We start from the raw sequence: 17791 nt of genomic DNA, 5'->3' as shown, positions 1-17791 counted from the left end.
GGAAGCAAGAAGGGTAGGGGAGCAGGAGTTGGTGCCAGGGTGCGACAGCTTAAAAGCTGGTTTCCCCCTGTACCATCTCTGCGGGGAGGCAGAGGCTAGTGGGGCTCTCAATGCGTTTAAAATGCAGAGCCGCAATGGGGTTAGCTCCCAGCACTGTGGCTCTGCAGTTTCCCGTTATCAGCAATCGAGTAGTCGATGGAAATTCCATTGACTACTCGATTAGCTGATTAAACACAATTTAACATCCCTAGTATAAAACCTAGGAACAATAGAGAAGTTTAAGCAACAGCCTACAATACCAATTTCTGTTGTTTGTTTGTAAACATCTTTTTGTAGGGTTGACTATAATTAGAATCCCACTTAATTATCCTAGGTAAATATAGTGCCTTAAAGGAAGAGCGAGAGAAGCACATTAGAATTTTTAAAATATATCTCCATTTCAATAATCCAAGGTGTTATGATAATACAGGTCAAGAATGTTATGTAATTCTTTTAAACCTAATGTGTTGTTTTTAAATTACCAATTTTTGGAGGAGCCCTTAGTTTTGTGAGTGTACAATCGCAGCAGTTCAATGTTGTGTGCAGTTACTGCATTTTTGCACACAAATAAAACATGATAGCTGTTTGAAAGTGGCTAAAAATTTGGTCATGCTGCTTTAGTCAGATTAAAATATTAGTAGCTGTCTTGAAAGGGAAGAATAAGAACAGACCTGAAATGTCTGCAGTCTGTTTCCTAACATAAAAGTAGTTAGGGGAAATATAAATGTATATATTTTTAAAATGATCGTATCCTGAAGTTAATGTCTTGAGTTGGAGTAGTCACTTGGGCTAAATTAGAACAAAAGCGCTATTTTAAGTACATGTGTGGAAGGGGAGTTGATAGGAAGTATTTTGTGTTACACTTTGAACGCCAAGCATTGGAACGTCATTCTTTCAGTAGTTCTGTACAGAGCAAATGACTTTAACGTAGCATACAAAAAAGTCTGTTTTGAATCAGTACCCTATTGACAGTATTAGGTACTTAGGACTGAACTGAAATGTAGTTCTTATTGTTTGTTGTATATAATGAAAAGAGCAAAATGTGAAAGACCTAATAAAAATGGTCAGTGATGGAGTCTCCACCATGACCCTTGGTAGATTGTTACCGTGGTTCAAAACAGAGTACTGTAATTAACCATTGCAACAATTTGCAAAGGGTTGTGGTCCATTCTCCATCACTGACTCTTTATAAATCAAGATGAGATGTTTTCTAAGATCTGCTTTAGACATTACTTTGGGGGTATTTCCATAGCTTGCCTTACATAGGAGGTCAGACTAGATGATCACAATGGTCCTTCCAGCCTCAGAATATACAAATCTGTGAATAACAGAGAGAGGATCTCTTCCATGTATAAATGTGTCTTCAGTCTCCCAGTGAATTGGGAGCAGCCCAGGCTCAGTAAAGTCTGCAGGATGATCTTCTTTGTCTTCTCCACATCCTAGGTAGGACTTGTAGAGGGCTTCACAAAGAGTTCTGCCTCAGTTCAAGGATTTGTGGGCGCGTGGAGGGAGAAGGGATGCAGCACACATCCTCCCACAACTCTGTCAGAATCCTGCTAAGGAATAAGCCCAGCAGTATAATTCCCTCTGTGCGTGGAATTTTTCCGGTCACGGACATTAAGGGTTACTTGCTCCTGAATGGACAGATCTTTAAGTATGAGTCTGCTGGAGCATAGCGATAGTAAGCCAAAGGAGGACTGCGGGGGATCAGGGAATGGAAATTGCGGCATCTGTGAGGCTTGGGAGCTGCCTCCATAGCTGTTTCTAGTTAGGGGAGGCAAAGCATCCATACCCAGTGTGGGGATCCTTCATTCTACAGATTTCCCCCCCTCTCCATACACGTTTCTGTGGGTTTTCTGTAGGAGAGAGCAGTCGGGCCCATGGTAAATTAACTCTAAACTCTATGAAATAAGCACACAGATCTTGGATTGAACTCTGAAACCCTTACATTCAATCTGGTGTGTACCTTGCATTTCTCAGTGGCCCATATTTTCAGGAATGGGGTGACTTTAGGGTGCTCATTTCTGAGAGGCCTCAGAAGCGCTAGATGCTTGTAGCTCTAGCTGAAGTTAGTAGAAGGCGGGGCGGGTAGTACTTCTGAAAATCAGATCCAACATGTCCCAAGGAATCCAAAATTAGTGGGCAATTTTGAACATTTGGCTCAATATGTAGTTGTTGCAGTCAGAGGGCAATAGGGGAGCCTTCTGATGGTTAATGGAACAGCTGTGAATTGCAGTGAATGGTAAGAATAGTCTGAAGTCCAATGAATGTCTGGCATCCTCATGTTATAAAGGTGGTTCCTGAAGACACTCATTTAGTCTTTAACATGGATAGGGTATGCTGGAGCGTTCAAATTGCTGACATTTAACTTGTTCCTCATTTAAATTATGACATTAGTTTTATGATTTGCTTAGCGCAAACAAGATGCATGTGTGTGTGTGATTTGAACACTTTATAATCTGTATGATGATTTCCTTCAAGTTTAAGAAATGTTATGTCTTTCTAATGACTTGAGGAAACACTACACAGAGAGATGGCCACAATTACTTTCCCATTAAACTATACTATGGCTATCTCCTGCATGATATTCATGGTTTGGTACGGACACATGTAAATATAACATGATGCTGAACCATGGAATTATCTGTACTCTTTCAAGTGAGTTTTTGACAGGTTGCATAAGGAAGCTGGTTAGAAAATTGTGGCATTTACTCCAAACTGTTTAGAACAGGCAGTGTCCCAAAAAGGTCAGAATTTAGGTATCCACCATGTGAGTGTTTAACTTACTCTCTTTCAGGTACTTGGAAATAGAGTGGGAAGCTAAACGAAAAACACACCGGGAATTCAGCAAATCAACGATGCTGGATTTCTGTCCCAGAGTCCCGAAACAGGATAACAGCAGTGATTGTGGGGTGTACTTACTGCAGTATGTGGAAACCTTCTTCCAGGTAGCGTGTAGACATATTATGTCAGTTTATATCCTCCTTCTAAATGAAATCCTCAAATTCTTCTGAGTGCCCAATGGTGGGGCATAATATGTTGTTCCACTGGAGGAGGGGGAGAGATCTACTCTTAGCCTGGAGGCAGGGCTTCAGGGGTGTGTGTGTGTGTGTGTGTGTGTGTGTGTGTGTGTGTGTGTGTGTGTGTGTTTTATTATTATTATTATTTAATATACAAGCTCCAGACTAACATGGCTGCCCTTCTGAGACTTGAATATTGTATCTTCCCACAGGCTGGGCTTTTATGGAAGCTAATTTGTGGCATCTAAGCATCTGGTTTAGTTAGGACAAGTACATTCTCTGCCCCCACATCCATTAGCCTTCTCCACCTGTTCAATGTAGAATAGTGATCCTAGTGCCAGAGCAAGTACTCTCTCCCAGCCATCTTATTGGCTTCCACTCTGGTGTCCTGCTGAACCCTACAGAGGAATTCTTTGGCTTGTCATTTCTTCACCAGCAAATAATCTGGCAGGGGAGACATGAGGGACTGTTAGCAAATGTCATCCTGCAACATAATTTTCAGGACCATGTGTGACTAGCTAGTTAGTGGGCATAATGTGTGTGCATATGTGCTGTCCCTCTCTTCCCTCTACCCTACTGCCACCTTTTTTTCTCTCCTATCCTGCCATCTTCCCCCTCTTTGCTAACTGCAGAATGTTAATGTTAATTAATATTAATTGCTCCCTCACTATGATACATTCCCAAAGGGCCATAGTACTGCTGATGCTCTCCTTTCAGGTAGGGTGTCTTCTGTTTCTTGCCTATGTGAATGCTGGGCACAAGCTATGTCATAATATATCTCCCAAAACTGGCACTTTAAATACTCTTACACAGTTTCCCGAGGCAAATGGCTGCTATGTTGAGTAGTTTATTATGCCTTATTATATGTTTCAAATCTTAACACTGTAAGGCGAGTAAGCTATGATAACACTGTCCTGCCTCAGCAGTACTGTGCATGGAATTCTAGTGAAAAAGCTGCCAGTGCAAAGATACCTTTTAAAGCTAAATCTTTTGCCACCAGGATCCTGTTGTTAATTTTGAGCTGCCGATGCACTTGGAGCGGTGGTTCCCTCGTCGTGTGGTGAGGAGCAAACGGGAAGAAATTCGAGACCTCATCTTGCAACTGCACTTGCAACAGCAAAGTGGCAGCAGCAGCTAATGAATCTGTTCAGCCAAACCTGGCAAACATTACTGAATAAAATACTGGAAAGCTGCTTAGAAGCATTTAGACTCTCCCTCGTGAGACCGGAAAAAAATGCCACATAGTATTTTTATTTGGTTGGTTGTTGTAAGTTTATTCTGAGGCTTTATTTTTGAATCATATGGGGGTGGGGGCAGGGTGTAGATAAAAAGTAAATATGTAATTTAAAGTTAATATTTGTTGGCTAACTGAATTTTCACTTGGAATCTGCAAGCAGCATACAGGTATGTGCTGCAAAGATTTGAAAATATTTTAATTCTAAGGAGTGAGTTCTTCTCCGTTTGTTACATTCATGTAACTCTGGGAACTGAGTGAGCGTATAGGTGTCATTTGTGATGCCTCCTTGTTTAATGTGATGATCTCAGACCTGTATTGTAACTTTTCCTACTTTGCAATTCTCGTGTATAGTATGAATACTATGTATTTTTTAGTTTGAGAATACAGTACTGAATCTCTTTAGAGATGCATTTTGTGGTATACTGTACTTTTTAATAAACTGAGTCAGGAGTAACCTGCATCCAACAGACCAGCCTGTTGAGTTGAAATTGATGTTTAAGTGTTTCCATCATAAAACTGACTTTCAAAGGAGTTGAAAACATATGTTCCAGGATGAAGCTAGAAGACTTGCAAGCTGAAAAGTAGACTTTCCTCTATATTTTTAGATCCTTTTTTTTCTTTAACCAGAATTGTATAACATGGCCTTGATTTTAAAATATAAATACATGCTGGTTGCAAGGACACTAAATTAAATCTTTCTCACCTTGCTCTTGTGGGTTGTCCTATTGACTCTGACAGGATGACTTACATGTGACTAAGACAAGCAAGGTTTGGCCCACAATGTTTGTTTATTTGAATGGCTTTAATGTGACTGCATACGTATTCAGGGTCCACTCCTGCAACTTTACTGATGGGAGTTAGTCCTATTGAATCCTACTAAGTAAGGCCCTTAGATGTTTGTGTTTGAACTGGACCTTTATTTGATAAGCTAGAACAAGTAATAGTATATCTATGTAGCCAGTTTTTCAAGTAGTAGTACATCAAAGAGAGGTTTAATGAGCTTGTAATATATGTGTATTTCTCCCATGGTCACTAATAGGAGTTAGGTAGCTGTGTTGAGAAGGAGCTTTCTTCTGTTCTCTGTGGTAAGTCAGTGCATGTTTCAGAGCTGCATTTGAAAAAAAATTGTATTTCAATTAATCACCAACACCACCTCCCCTACCTGTGTATTAAAGCAGCATTGCAGCTAAGAGCCAGAAAAAGTTGGAGCCTTCAAAGCTGAGAGTGAACTCCAGAGCTAAAATGAAGATGGAGGAAAGCCCAGAAGCGTGTTGAATTCCCCTAAAACCAATGTTCAGGGCCAGATCCTCAGCTGGTATAAAGCACTGCAATTCCATCGACTTAATGTATGTCACTGAGAAGATCTGGTCTTCATTGTTGGAGTGAATTCAGCTGAGAAATGCATTCTGCCTCAAACCAGGAAGTACAAGATGGATTTTATGGACTGAGGAAAAATATTTTTAAACCATGTTTCTTTGAGTGCCATTATCTTTGCCTGTTTTCAGCCATCTTCGTAAGAGCAGTGAGCGGGCTTAACTTCATTTCCATTTTAGTTTTCACTAGCCCCTTCGAACTTAAATGTCATTTCTGATTTGTATGGGTTAAGAGCACGAGTCTTAGTTTCTGTGAACAAATGTGGTTTTCCTTACCTTAACCACAGCATCAGAATGATTAAAAACTTTTACATTTTTGTATTTATTGTAAACATGGATAAAAGAGTAAGTAAGTATATATGCTCTCATTAAACTTTTTCAGTTGATGGGTACTTTTTTCTTGTGAGCCTGTTAAAGTAGTATAATAAATTGGGGTTTTTTTTACTTCAGTAAAATTGCTTTTCATCATAAAATAGTACTAGTGCTCTTCTAAATGGGCTTGTTCGTACATTTTTTAAAATAAAAGGAACAGTCTTTTTAAATAATTTTTATGACATTAAAATCTTCATTTCGAATTGATGGAAATGTGTTTTGAGAATGCCAGTGTTTGATAATAAAAATCTTTAAATGTTGTTGGACTTGATTGTTCTCTTTTTTAAATAACCAGTGAGTTAATATAAGCTTGGGTATCTAACAGTTTGTCACCTACTACCATATCTGTTAGTTCATGTGGAGTTTTTTTGGTTTGCCTTGGGGTTTGGTGGTTTTGGTTTTTTTTTTTTTAATTTGACATCTCTAATTTTGGGCATGGCTATTCGAGTTGTTGCTATTGAGCTATTAAGAGGATGTTTTGATAATTCACAACTTGAGTGAAAAACATTGGATTATTTTTGTTCAGATTGTTGACCCAACAGGTCAGTTTTCTGCCACCCCTGTAATGGAGTGAAGCCTCAAACCTATTTATATGTAGTCAGCTAGGAGTCCTCTGGTTCAGCCAGCCATACTGCCTCCCCCTCTCAGTCTTGCTCGCATAACGGATGTGCTGTGAGTGAGAGGGAGCGTGGCTGATAGCATTGAGCTCTAGAGATCCCTGATTATCCAGTGGCATTTTGGGAACCATTGAAGATAACATTAATTAGAACCACTCTGCTGTGACTTGCATCAGGGACTGAACTGAAGCAACTGCCTTAGCCCACATATTCCTTACCCCTCCAGGTCTTGTGTCAAGCACAGTATAGTAGATCCAGGGGATACAAGTTAAAAAAACTACAGTTCATAGCAAATATCTGTATTCTGCATATCTAACTTTGGCACTAGCATGCTTTTCTCTTTTTAAAAACCTATAGTTTACAAAATATTGGTCTATTTAAATGGAAGGTCAGCAGATTCTGGAGTGCCACACCAGCAGTGAAAGCGGGTTTCAGAAGATGGGAAAAGCTTTGGCATCAAGTCACGTCCAGCAAATCACCACAAGAGTAACCCAGCAGAAACAGGTGAAGATATGAAGCTTCAAGAAATAAATCCTTGGTTAAAATGTGTAAATAACTAATCATCAGCAAGCATCAAAGGTCTGAGGTAGTCATACCTCAGGTGTGTGTTTTTAAAAAGTGTTTGTGGGTTGCTGGATTTGTCCATTGGAATGGAAGGCATAGACCTCTTGTAAATCACCCATCTTACCTGAGACCGAAGTTCTAGATCTAAACTCTGAAATTAACTTTTTTAGCAGATCCTTGTTATACCCCACAAGTGGGAAAAAAAAGGGGAAAAATCACAGACAGCACTCTTACCTTGATAGTGGCAGAGAGGGCTGTACTGCATTAGGCATCTGCAGGGGAGCCAAAAGGATCGTCAGACACATGAGCAATGTGTGTGTGTGTGTGGGGGGTGGGGGGTGGCAGCTCTGGGCTCCCAAAAGGGATGGGGCCTCAGAATAGGTGGGGTTCAACCAGCCCCCAGTGCTGCCCAGACGTTGCAGCATGCCCCCTTTTCTCCTCCTCCCCCCTCACCCCAGCTGGCCCTCAGCATACTGTATGGCACTTTGGAGGCAATTCTAAAGGTTCTGGAGCTCCAGCAGCTGCCACCAGGTTTTTTTGAATCCCCGGGCCCTAGATCAGTTGGCCCCTTTACTTCCCCACCCCACTCCTGTCAGCAGGTCTGGGCCTCTGTTTGCAGATTTAAGATCAGCAAACTAGTCAGAAAGAAAAGGCTTCGCAGGGACTGAAAAAATTTTCTTACAGAAAATAGCCATATTGGTGCTAAAAATATTGTGACAAGGTAAGTGCAGGCAGTCTGCCATGATTTCATTCAAATTACTGAGCAAGGTGAAATGTGTGGTCCAGATCATCAGCTCCAAAGAGGCGAAAGACATAGGGTGCGTCTGGACTACAGACTTTTGTCGACAGAAGTTTTGTCGACAGATACTGTCGACATGCTTCTGTCGACAAAGAGCGTCTAGACTACATCCAGTTCTGTCGACAAAGCAAGCCGCTTTGTTGATGTGACAGTGTAGACGCAATAACGCCTTCTGTCGACAAAAGGAGTTATTCCTCGTAGAATGAGGTTTACCGCCATCGACAAAACTGCTGAATTCTGTCGACATGTCCACAGAACTCAGCGGCAGGGTAGATGCAGGTATAGTTTTGACGAAACCCTGTCATCTAAACACACCCGAAGACTTAAACGTTTAAAGGGCAGATTAAATGTAGAAGTGTTAGAAATGAAATAGTTTACTAAATTAATCTAAGTTGCTGCTGTTTACTCAGATAACACACAATATGTTTCTGAGGAGGTTGGAGTATGATTCAGATATTGATTAAAGCGTAATCAGATTCCTAGGAATCCAATCACATGAGATAGTTCAGAAGTTCAGTACTTGAACCATGAAAGAGGGGAAAAGAAAGGAGGATTCTACAGAGACCTAAGTCTGTCTTAGACATGTTAATCAGTGACATGTTCCCTTGGCCATATCTTTAATTCACAGTGTTTATTTTCTGATAAAGCATCTTCCTTTTCGTGCTCAGCAGAAATTGTAGTTGAAACATTTCTATATTTTTGTGATGTGTTAATTTGAAAAATATATTTGTTTTCTTCATGAACAACAAATAGCAATAAAGAAATTATTTTAAAACTCTGCACAGTATTATGCATTCAACAGGTTTCAGTTTCACTACAGGAAAATTGTAACAAAAATAATATACTTGCGTCTTAGCAGTCACTCAAAGACAATTAAAAGCAAAACTAAGTGTTAGAGCTATCAAGGTGATAGATATATTTGCTGATACACATGAGAAATGTAATGATAATCAAGATTTTTTTATTTGAAGTGCCACCTGAATCTTGGCTTCTAATTTCTTTTGGTCTTAAATTTGGCATATGTGTGTTTCAGCAAGTATGAATTTTTAGGATCAAATGTAAAAATATTTGGTTTAGCCATCAGAGTTCTAAAGTACAGGCAGTCCCCGACTTACGCGGATCCGACTTACTGGCAAAGCCTCAGAAGCGCGGGAACCCGCCCGCTGCTGCCGCTTGAGTCCCGGTGCCTGTGGTCTGCTGGGGACCGTCCCCAGCAGACCACAGGCACCGGGACTCAAGCCGCAGCCGCGGGGGGGTCCCGCGCCTCTGAGACTTTGCCAGAGCAAAGCTTCAGAGGCGCGGCACCCCGCTGCCGCTGCGGCTCTGCTCCCCGTGTCCCTGGTCTGCTGGGGGGGGGGGCGGCTAGTGTGCCCCCCCCAGCAGACCAGGCTTTTGTTTTGGACCCTGGAGCAGAGCAGCTGGGGCGCTGCGGATTGGTCCTGCAGCGCCCGCTCTGGGCACTACTGGACCAACCCGGCAGCACCCCAGCTGCTCTGCCCCAGGTCCTGATTCAGCCGCTGCTGGTCAGTTTCAGCAGTGGCTGAATCAGGACGCCTGGGGCAGAGCAGCTGGGGTGCTGCTGGGTTGGTCCAGTAGCGCCGAGGAGCGGTGCTACTGGAGCAACCCAGCAGCACCCCAGCTGCTCTGCCCCAGGCGTCCCCAAGTCAGCCGCTGCTGAAACTGACCAGCGCTGACTACAGGAAGCCCGAGGCAGAGTTGCTCTGCCCCAGGCTTCCTGGAATCAGTGCTGATCAGTTTCAGCAGCAGCTGACTTGGGGAAGCTTGGGGTTCTTAAGTTGAATCTGTATGTAAGTCAGAACTGGCGGTCAGTTTCAGCAGCGGCCTAATCTGGACGCCAGTTCCGACTTACATACAGATTCAACTTAAGAACAAACCTACAGTCCCTATCTTGTACGTAACCCGGGGACTGCCTGTAGCTTGTTTTAAAATGCAGAAATTTACTTTAAGTTGTAGGTACTGGAGGCATGTGTTCATTTGAATCAAGAGACGGCAAGTTTTTTTATCACGAGTTTTTTGACAACTTTTTAGTTGGTTTGCATTTTTTAAGATATTTTAAAACGATGTATGGTACAGTACATTCTAAATAGTGCATTTTACTGTCATAACTGCTTAAGGGCAAATCCTCAACGTATCCCTGATGAAGTTGCTGACATGAGCTAGTGTTACGATAGTCATGTTTGAAAGGCTTTTGTGCCCACGTTAGAAAAGTGGCTATGTCTATACTGCCCACATTAGAAAAGTGGCTATGTCTAGACTGCAGTTTTTCCAGGTTACCGGAGATATCTGCTGTATCCAAGGAATGAGTCCACTTTTTCGGAACAGTTTCCGAAAAAGCGGACATGTTCTTTCGGCATCCCTGTATTCCTCTCAGTGAGAGGAATAAGAGATGTTCCGAAAGAGGAGGATTTTTTTCCAAAATTTGTGTAGACGGGCCAAATTTTGGAAAAGCCTCTTTCATGGGGGAAAAAATTGCAATTTGCATATCTTTTCCTGACTTCTCTGTAGCGTAGACACAGAAATGGCCATCAGAAATGTGAAGGTAGGTGATAGCAAAAGGTAGTCAAGCTTCATACTATCCAACTCCCGAGTACCTGCTCAACATCACTCAGGATTAGTCTTCACTGTTGTATTTCTGCTAGAAAATATTGTACTTGTTTTCCAGCAAGAGTGCAAGCTCTAATGTGGGCACATTTTTCTGTTGTCGTAAAAATGTGTTCGGACAAGGTTTTGTGGCGATAAATACCTGAGCCTGTGTCTGTTAGCATTTGTAGTCTAGGGCCAACTGCACAATGGTAGATAGTGGGAACATTTTTTATATAGATGAGATTTTTATGGGCGCCAACAAACAGCAGTGTTGTCAGAAAAGACAAAATGTCTAAAATCCTCAAGAATCTATAGTTGGAAATTTTCAAATCAATGCGATTTTAAAGGAAGATTCAAAGAAAATCACTGCTTTGTAATATCATGATATTTGTTACTTAGTAGAACAAAACAATAAATGGTCTGGTAGCACTTTATAGACTAACAAAACATGTAGATGGTATCATGAGCTTTCATGTGCACAGCCTACTTAAAAGCAAAAGTGATGTTTTGACCTATAAGAACTCACTGTACAATAGCCTAACTTTCACATGGGTCAAAAATCACTCTATGCTGATTAAAAATAACATATCCCTAGTAGGCACCATTTAATTAACCCAGTGTGGTAATGTCTCCCCATCTTTGGCCAAGTTTAATAACCACACCAATGCTAGTGGAAGCCCAAGAAATGTTGGAACGGAAAGTAATTTTTGGGAAATACAGATCTCTGTCCTCAGTTCAGCTAAATTGGCAACTGTGCAAGAAGCTATCACAGAACCTAAGATTGACATACCCAGTCAGATCAACGGTCCATTTAGTCTGCTATATTCTTGACAATGGCCTGTACCAGATACTCTGTCCCATCTCATTTTTGTCCAGGGTTTCCAGGTCTTTGGAAGACCGTTCCACAGCTGAACAAATCTCTGTATTGGGAAATGTTTCTTATGTTTAGCCTACATTTTCCTTTACTTGATTTTAACCCTATTGCTTCTAGAAATAACTCCTTTTACTGCTCAAAGCAATTGTTCCTTTTTCTTGAAGTACAGGCAGTCCCTGGTTTACGTACAAGATAGGGACTGTAGGTTTGTTCTTAAGTTGAATTTGTATGTAAGTCGGAACTGGTACATATTGTAGGGGAAACTCTAGCTAAACATTTCTCCAGAGCTCAGTTTTATTCTCCCACACCTCACTTCCCTCAGTCCTTTATTCTCAAGCTGAGGTGTCTGCTGAGAAAAGCCGCTCCGCGTCCCCCTGGTCTGCTAGGGGGGGGAGGAGCGCTAGCTTCGCGTCTCCCTGGTCTGCTGGGGGGAAGCAGCTAGTGCGGGATTGCCTCACCCCGTTTGTAAGTAGGGATCCGATGTAAGTCGGATCCATGTAACCCGGGGATTGCCTGTACATAAATACTCATAGGAGGGAAACCAGCATCCTGCTGTTGTTCAGTTATTTGGTCCACCAGTACATGTTTAGGGTGTGGAATTTTTTCCCCTCATAAACTTACTTTTCTAAACATCTTTGTCACTGATTTTCTTTGGTGGTCAAACCCTTAAATTATTGATTTTTCCCCTCCCCATATGCAGGTTCTTGGGCCCTTTTTGCCTTTTATAATATGGTTTTAGGATATAGTTTCTCAAAATTTGGTCATAATGTGGACTGTCATATCAGTGAGATTCTCTTATGGCCAATTCTCTTCCCATTTGTGATTATGCAGATGATCTTCCATTCAGGATTGTGTAACATCCTTGTGACAAATCGCAGCCATTTCCTTATATGAAAAAATAACATTTGGAACCCGTGTAATGTCTTTTTAGTGTCTTGAATGCAGGTGAGATGCTGTAAACAAGGAAAATCAGCACAGTGGGACCAGCCAATTCTCTCTGGACCATGAGCAAGTGCTCCACAGACCACAGATTGAGAGCTTATGTGTTAGGAATAATTGATGTTGTGGTCAGGACACTTGGATTGGTGATGATGTCTTGCCCATTTAGTAAGTCCTCACACTCCATGACAAATTTCTCCCAGAAAATAAGGTGGCTTCTGTTGCAGGACTCCTCTCCCATCACAGCATGCTGCAACAGCACTCCAGTTTACTGTACTCTCTCCTTGTTACATTTTAAAGTTGCTTACTTTTTAAGCAAAGAGTTGTTAAGAATTGGTGTCAGTACGATGCCTTGTTTATAGTATGCATTTGTTAATATTTAAAAATGGATGGGATAATCTGGGAGTGAGCAGCCTTTCTGTTATGCTAAGGACAGGGGTATTATAGAGTAAGGTCTGTACATTGTGATTATCTGATGTAGCAGTACTTTGCCAGCTCTGTCACCTGAAGAAACAAGTGAGTAGAGACATTGCTACCTATGGGAAGGGGGAAGAGTCAAGATCTAAGTCAATCAGCACGTTCTTTTAAATCTTCCCAAATATTTGTAACTAATACATATGGCAAAGGAGCAAAGGTGTTGATGATGAAGACCTTCCACTGAGAAACTGATCTTAATATGAATGGATGATGTTTGGCTAGCATGTGGGGAAAAAAAAAAGGAAATTGAAGAGCCAATGAAAAATGTGCTTCATTAAGTGTGAAAGGTATTGTCCTTGCTAACCACATGACGAGCTCCGGTAAAGAGCTTAGCTGGCCAGATTAAAACTAAAAAATTGTCTCCTCAATCCATCTGCTAACTCCAAGGAGCTTGCTTTCAACACAGTTTGTTATTTCTGCAATGAAGTGGAATACTACACTAGCTTTGGAAAGAAAATCATCTGAGACATTTTGACTGATTTCTATTGCGGTTTAATAATACTAATCCTTTTATCAAAGACAATTACCTGTGACGTCAGTACATTTTTGAGAAGGGAATGCTCTTGGGTGTTTCAGTAACACATTTAAAGCAACTGACTGCTAAAAAGGGATTTTTTCCCCCCCTTGTCTTTGTTTTTTAATGATAATAAATATGCTGAATTTTCCCTGGAAAATCCATCTGGGTATCTTCATTTTTGTGTTGATTGAAGGTGATCTTCAAGTATTTACAGGTAATGCAACTCTTATCTTCTTTCTCATGTCCTTGTTTTAATGCCTTAATGATAACACTATATGAACTTTAGTTTAAGTAAGATGAATGGAAGTACTATAATATTGACCAGGTCTGCTCTGTAATACTTGGGTAAATCAGAAGTAATTTCACTGGTTTCCATGCAGTTACTCTAGATTTACATTGTGGTAAGTTAAGTAGATATAGTTACAGGTTGTTGAATTTTGATATGTGACCCTTTCCAAGTTTTGACCAGAATGCAATACCAATAAAAGCATTTTTTTATGTTGCTTTTTCTTGATTACTTAACAGTGAAAAGTCTTAATATCAGAGATCCTGCAGCATTGTATGAATTATAAGAGCTTGTACTTTAGAAAGAATAGGGGTTTACCCAGGAAAGCTAGCCAACATTTTATTTTTCTTCTGATGGTTGTGCACAATCTGGCTTTTGGTTTCCACCCCAGAGGAGGCTGAATTTTGGTAGGTATGTACAGTACATAGGGTTTACACCTAGGTTCATTGAATTAAACAACGTTCCTGTTCATTTCAATGGGGCAGAGTTCACTGCACTTGGGCATGAAAGGTTCTGTATCTCTATCACCACTGTTGCTGTGGTGAATACTTCTGATCCCGTACTATTCTTCCTCCATCTCATTTTGTTTGCTAATGATATTCCCTTGAAATGATAGAATTTGATGTTTTGGGGTTATCTGACTGTATGACAGAGACTGACTATGCTGACTATGTTTACTGCTAGATGGGTCTCTCCCAGCATGCAGGAAGTTGTGGTATTTTTGATGGAGTGTGTGGGGGACTAATTGAAGATAAAAATAAAACAAGTTAATGCCTTTAGAATCATCTTTTTCTTTCTTTACTGTGCCATGTGCTGGCGGACTACTTAAGGGAAGGCGATATAATAGCTGATTGTTGGCAGACTTCACAATTCAGTTCAGAGAAATGAAAATGAAACAAGAGTTGCTTAGAAAGGAAGCATGCAATACAGGGAACATCTCCATCCCTTACCTTAATTGTACTCTTCCCTTATTTAGGTCCTGATTCAGCAAGTCCTTACGTGCATGTCAGTTGTCTTGGGATCATTCTGCTGACTTCGTCGGGCTAACTCAGATAAGGTTAAACATGTACATGATGTTTGCAGGATCAGGGCGATAATGCTGATAGTTCATTATCAGGATTTTGTAAGGAAGTTAAAATTATGTAAAATAAAGACTGATTCAATCAGCCGTCACCAGGACAGAATTTTGGGGGTAGATGACTTGCAGCATGTTAGAAAACCACGCAGCACAAAAAGCTTGCCAACTCTAGTGGTAGCTTTTTAAAGGATACCTACCTATTTGGAACTAGATGTAGACCTTAACTGGCAATGACATAAAAGAGGCCAAAGCCCTGAATGGGCCGTAAAGACAAAACTCCCTCCATATCTCTAGAAGTGGTCTCTCCAGGTGAGGATTGAGGTATGTTGGAGCAGCAATGCGGGGGAACTTTTAGCTGCTATGGACTTACGCTGCTGCTTGTATTGTGTATAAATGGAGTACTTGGTCACATTTAAATACAAATTCATAAGCTATTTTTTTTGAGTCCACTCCCTCTGGAGGTAAAACCATTGAGCTCATTGATTTAAACTTTAGCCAAGTGATCATGTGAAAATAATTGCATGATGAACCAGACCAATGAAAATGTAGCTGGAAGGCATACATTCCCTTGATAACACACGGTAAGGTAAATTCAGAGGAGCAGGGGAAATCCCAACACCTTTCTTATGATAAATAGATCTTTGCTACCCTGCCCACTTGCACCAGTGCATCTGAGAGAAGAACTGGGCCCTTTTAAAATGACAGTAATGAAAAACCTAATCCCTTTTGGTCAAATTCTATGGTTCTTAGTTAAAACTCCCACTGAAGTCAATTCAAAGTTTGTCCAACTCAAGGACTGCAGGTTGTCAACTATCACTGTACTGCCCAGAGAGCCAGGGCAGTAGTGTTTGGGTACAGAGAATGATGTAACTGCATCATCTGAGACTTTTGTGTGGTTTGATTTTACAGCAGAACCTTACTCAGCTGCAGAGGAAATCAAGGCTAAAGATACTACACCAACAACTCAACCCAATGGTTGGCGATTAGTAAACCCTTCCCTGTCTCCTGAATCCACACAACGTACTGAATTCATGGAAAAGGCACAACACAACCGGCGTGTGTTGCTTCGAAGAAAGAGATCTATCCTGTTCTCTAGTGGAGTTAAAATTTGCCCAGATGAGACTAGTGAGCAAGCTCTGGCCAACCATCTGAAATTCTTCAAACTCAGAGGTAAGTAGGTGCAGTAGGCTCTGTAGGCTCTAGCAGTGTTTTGGTAAGTAGGGACACAACCATTGAATGCTTAATGGATGTTAAAAATTCATTTTTAAAAGTTACAAACATTAATACTGATCATGCAAAGAGGCCTTAGGTGAAATAAGGCCTAAGAAATTTTGCTTTTGTTTCTTGGTATCACATAATAATTACATATGAGCTAACAATCCCTAGTAGCCACTTGTGTCCTAGATATGTCTCAGTCCCTGTGATCAAGCTCCTACCCAATAACCAATACTACTGTACCAATATGACTTCCTATGGGAACATCCTTATTCCAGAATATGAGGGGCTTTATGAATTAAATATGTCTTGCTTTGTAAGGGGTTTAAACTTAACTGGGAAGAAAGCAAAACCCTTTTTCTGGATAAGGATTCATCTGTGAAGTTATAACTGGCATAACTTTCCCATGTAAGGAAAGTTAGGTTCCTAAGTTACACAGACATGGTCAACACTCCGGAAAATTAGGTTAGTATATCTCTCTGTCACTCAGGGTGTGAAAAATCCATTCCTTTAATCGACTCAGTTAAATGGACCTGATCTCCAGTGTGGACTGTGCTAGATCCATGGGAGAATTCTCCCATCAACCTAGCTATTGCCTCTCAGGAAGTGGAGTACTCAGGCTGACTGGCCTTCTGTCTGTGTAGATAGTGTCTTGACTTAAAATGCTGCATAGCTGCACATCACTGTTTCTATGCTAAACTATGTGGCTGAGTCATGCACAGTCTGTGGCCAGAGAGGCATTGGAACCTTGGAATTTCCCAGTCCCAGCCTTTGCTCCCTAACCACCAGACCATTCTTTTTTCTATGCTCAGGAGTCTCACATGCCTCTCCCTCTCAACTTCTGAAATAGTAGCTAGGTGAGGGATTTCTATAGCGTAGACCTGTTTGAATCAGAATCTCACAAAGAGTCAGTAGGCAGTGCTGGTATGTAACATAAACACTTTCATAATAAAATTCCCAAGGCCTTGATGTGTGTCAAACGTCCAGCATAGGAGGTGCTAAAATAGCATTGGAAGCACTGAATAATGATGGGATGACTCCTGCAGCACAAATGAAATACTCTACCCATTCTTCTTCATGATACAGCATTGCCAACTTAAATAAATTAAGTTGGATCTTGTCCCGTTCCTGTTGTTTAAATCTAGGTCTAAAATTATTGTTGTCCTCCTTTAAGAAGGTACCATTGGGAGGTATATGAAGGCTCTCTAGGAAATTCTCTTTTCACTCTAGCTCCCTCTACTCTTGCATTGCTGCCATCTGATACCTTGATTTTCTGTGTGCACAGCATTCTCTATTCAGTTGCTATGTATGCAGCTGGGAAACTTAATAGTTCATCATCAGTTCACTTATGCCATAGCCACTGGGTTCTTCACATTTTCTTTTATAGCTAAGTTCATCTGAGCCCAACAAGAGCTCAGAAAGGAGTCATATAAAAAGTGGAAACTAGGACAAAATTACAAAGGATGAATATAAGCAAATACAGATATGCAGTGGCAAGATTAGAAAAGCAAAGGCACAAAATGAGTTCAAACTAGCTTACAGACATAAAGGGTAACAAGAAGACGTTCTATAAATATATTAAAATAAGAGGAAGACCAAGGACAAGATGGGCCCATTTCTCAGTGGGGAGGGAGAAACAATAACAGGGAACTTGGAAATGGCACAGATGCTAAATGACTTCTTTGTTATGGTCTTCACCAAGAAGTCTGATGATGAAGGAATGCCTAACATAGTGAATGCTAGTAAGAATAGGGCAGGTTTAGAAGATAAAATATAAAAA

At 40.9% G+C, this 17791-nt stretch overlaps 2 protein-coding genes across 8 annotated transcripts in view; both read left to right on the top strand.

Moving 5' to 3' along the window:
• Nucleotides 1–6301, top strand: part of SENP7 (SUMO specific peptidase 7) — an 88207-nt gene extending 81906 nt beyond the window's left edge. For 6 of the 7 annotated variants that reach the window (XM_075907664.1, XM_075907679.1, XM_075907651.1 and 3 more), the window contains 2 exons: nucleotides 2837–2987; nucleotides 4060–6301. In XM_075907664.1, the coding sequence (XP_075763779.1) occupies nucleotides 2837–2987; nucleotides 4060–4197 (289 nt within the window). In that variant the 3' untranslated portion in view covers nucleotides 4198–6301. The remainder of the gene's footprint in view (nucleotides 1–2836; nucleotides 2988–4059) is intronic. The other variant, XR_012897467.1, reaches the window with a different exon arrangement.
• A 6801-nt stretch (nucleotides 6302–13102) lies between these two features.
• The window catches only part of IMPG2 (interphotoreceptor matrix proteoglycan 2), an 83920-nt gene continuing 79231 nt past the window's right edge, over nucleotides 13103–17791 (top strand). The window contains exons 1-2 of the mRNA XM_075907641.1: nucleotides 13103–13646; nucleotides 15706–15966. Coding sequence (XP_075763756.1) covers nucleotides 13556–13646; nucleotides 15706–15966 — 352 coding nt within the window. The 5' untranslated portion in view covers nucleotides 13103–13555. The remainder of the gene's footprint in view (nucleotides 13647–15705; nucleotides 15967–17791) is intronic.

The sequence above is a fragment of the Pelodiscus sinensis genome, chromosome 1 (assembly GCF_049634645.1).
Source record: "Pelodiscus sinensis isolate JC-2024 chromosome 1, ASM4963464v1, whole genome shotgun sequence".
NCBI lineage: Eukaryota > Metazoa > Chordata > Testudines > Trionychidae > Pelodiscus > Pelodiscus sinensis.
Note: the sequence above shows the minus strand (reverse complement) of the source record. Positions and strands in the feature narration are given on the sequence as shown.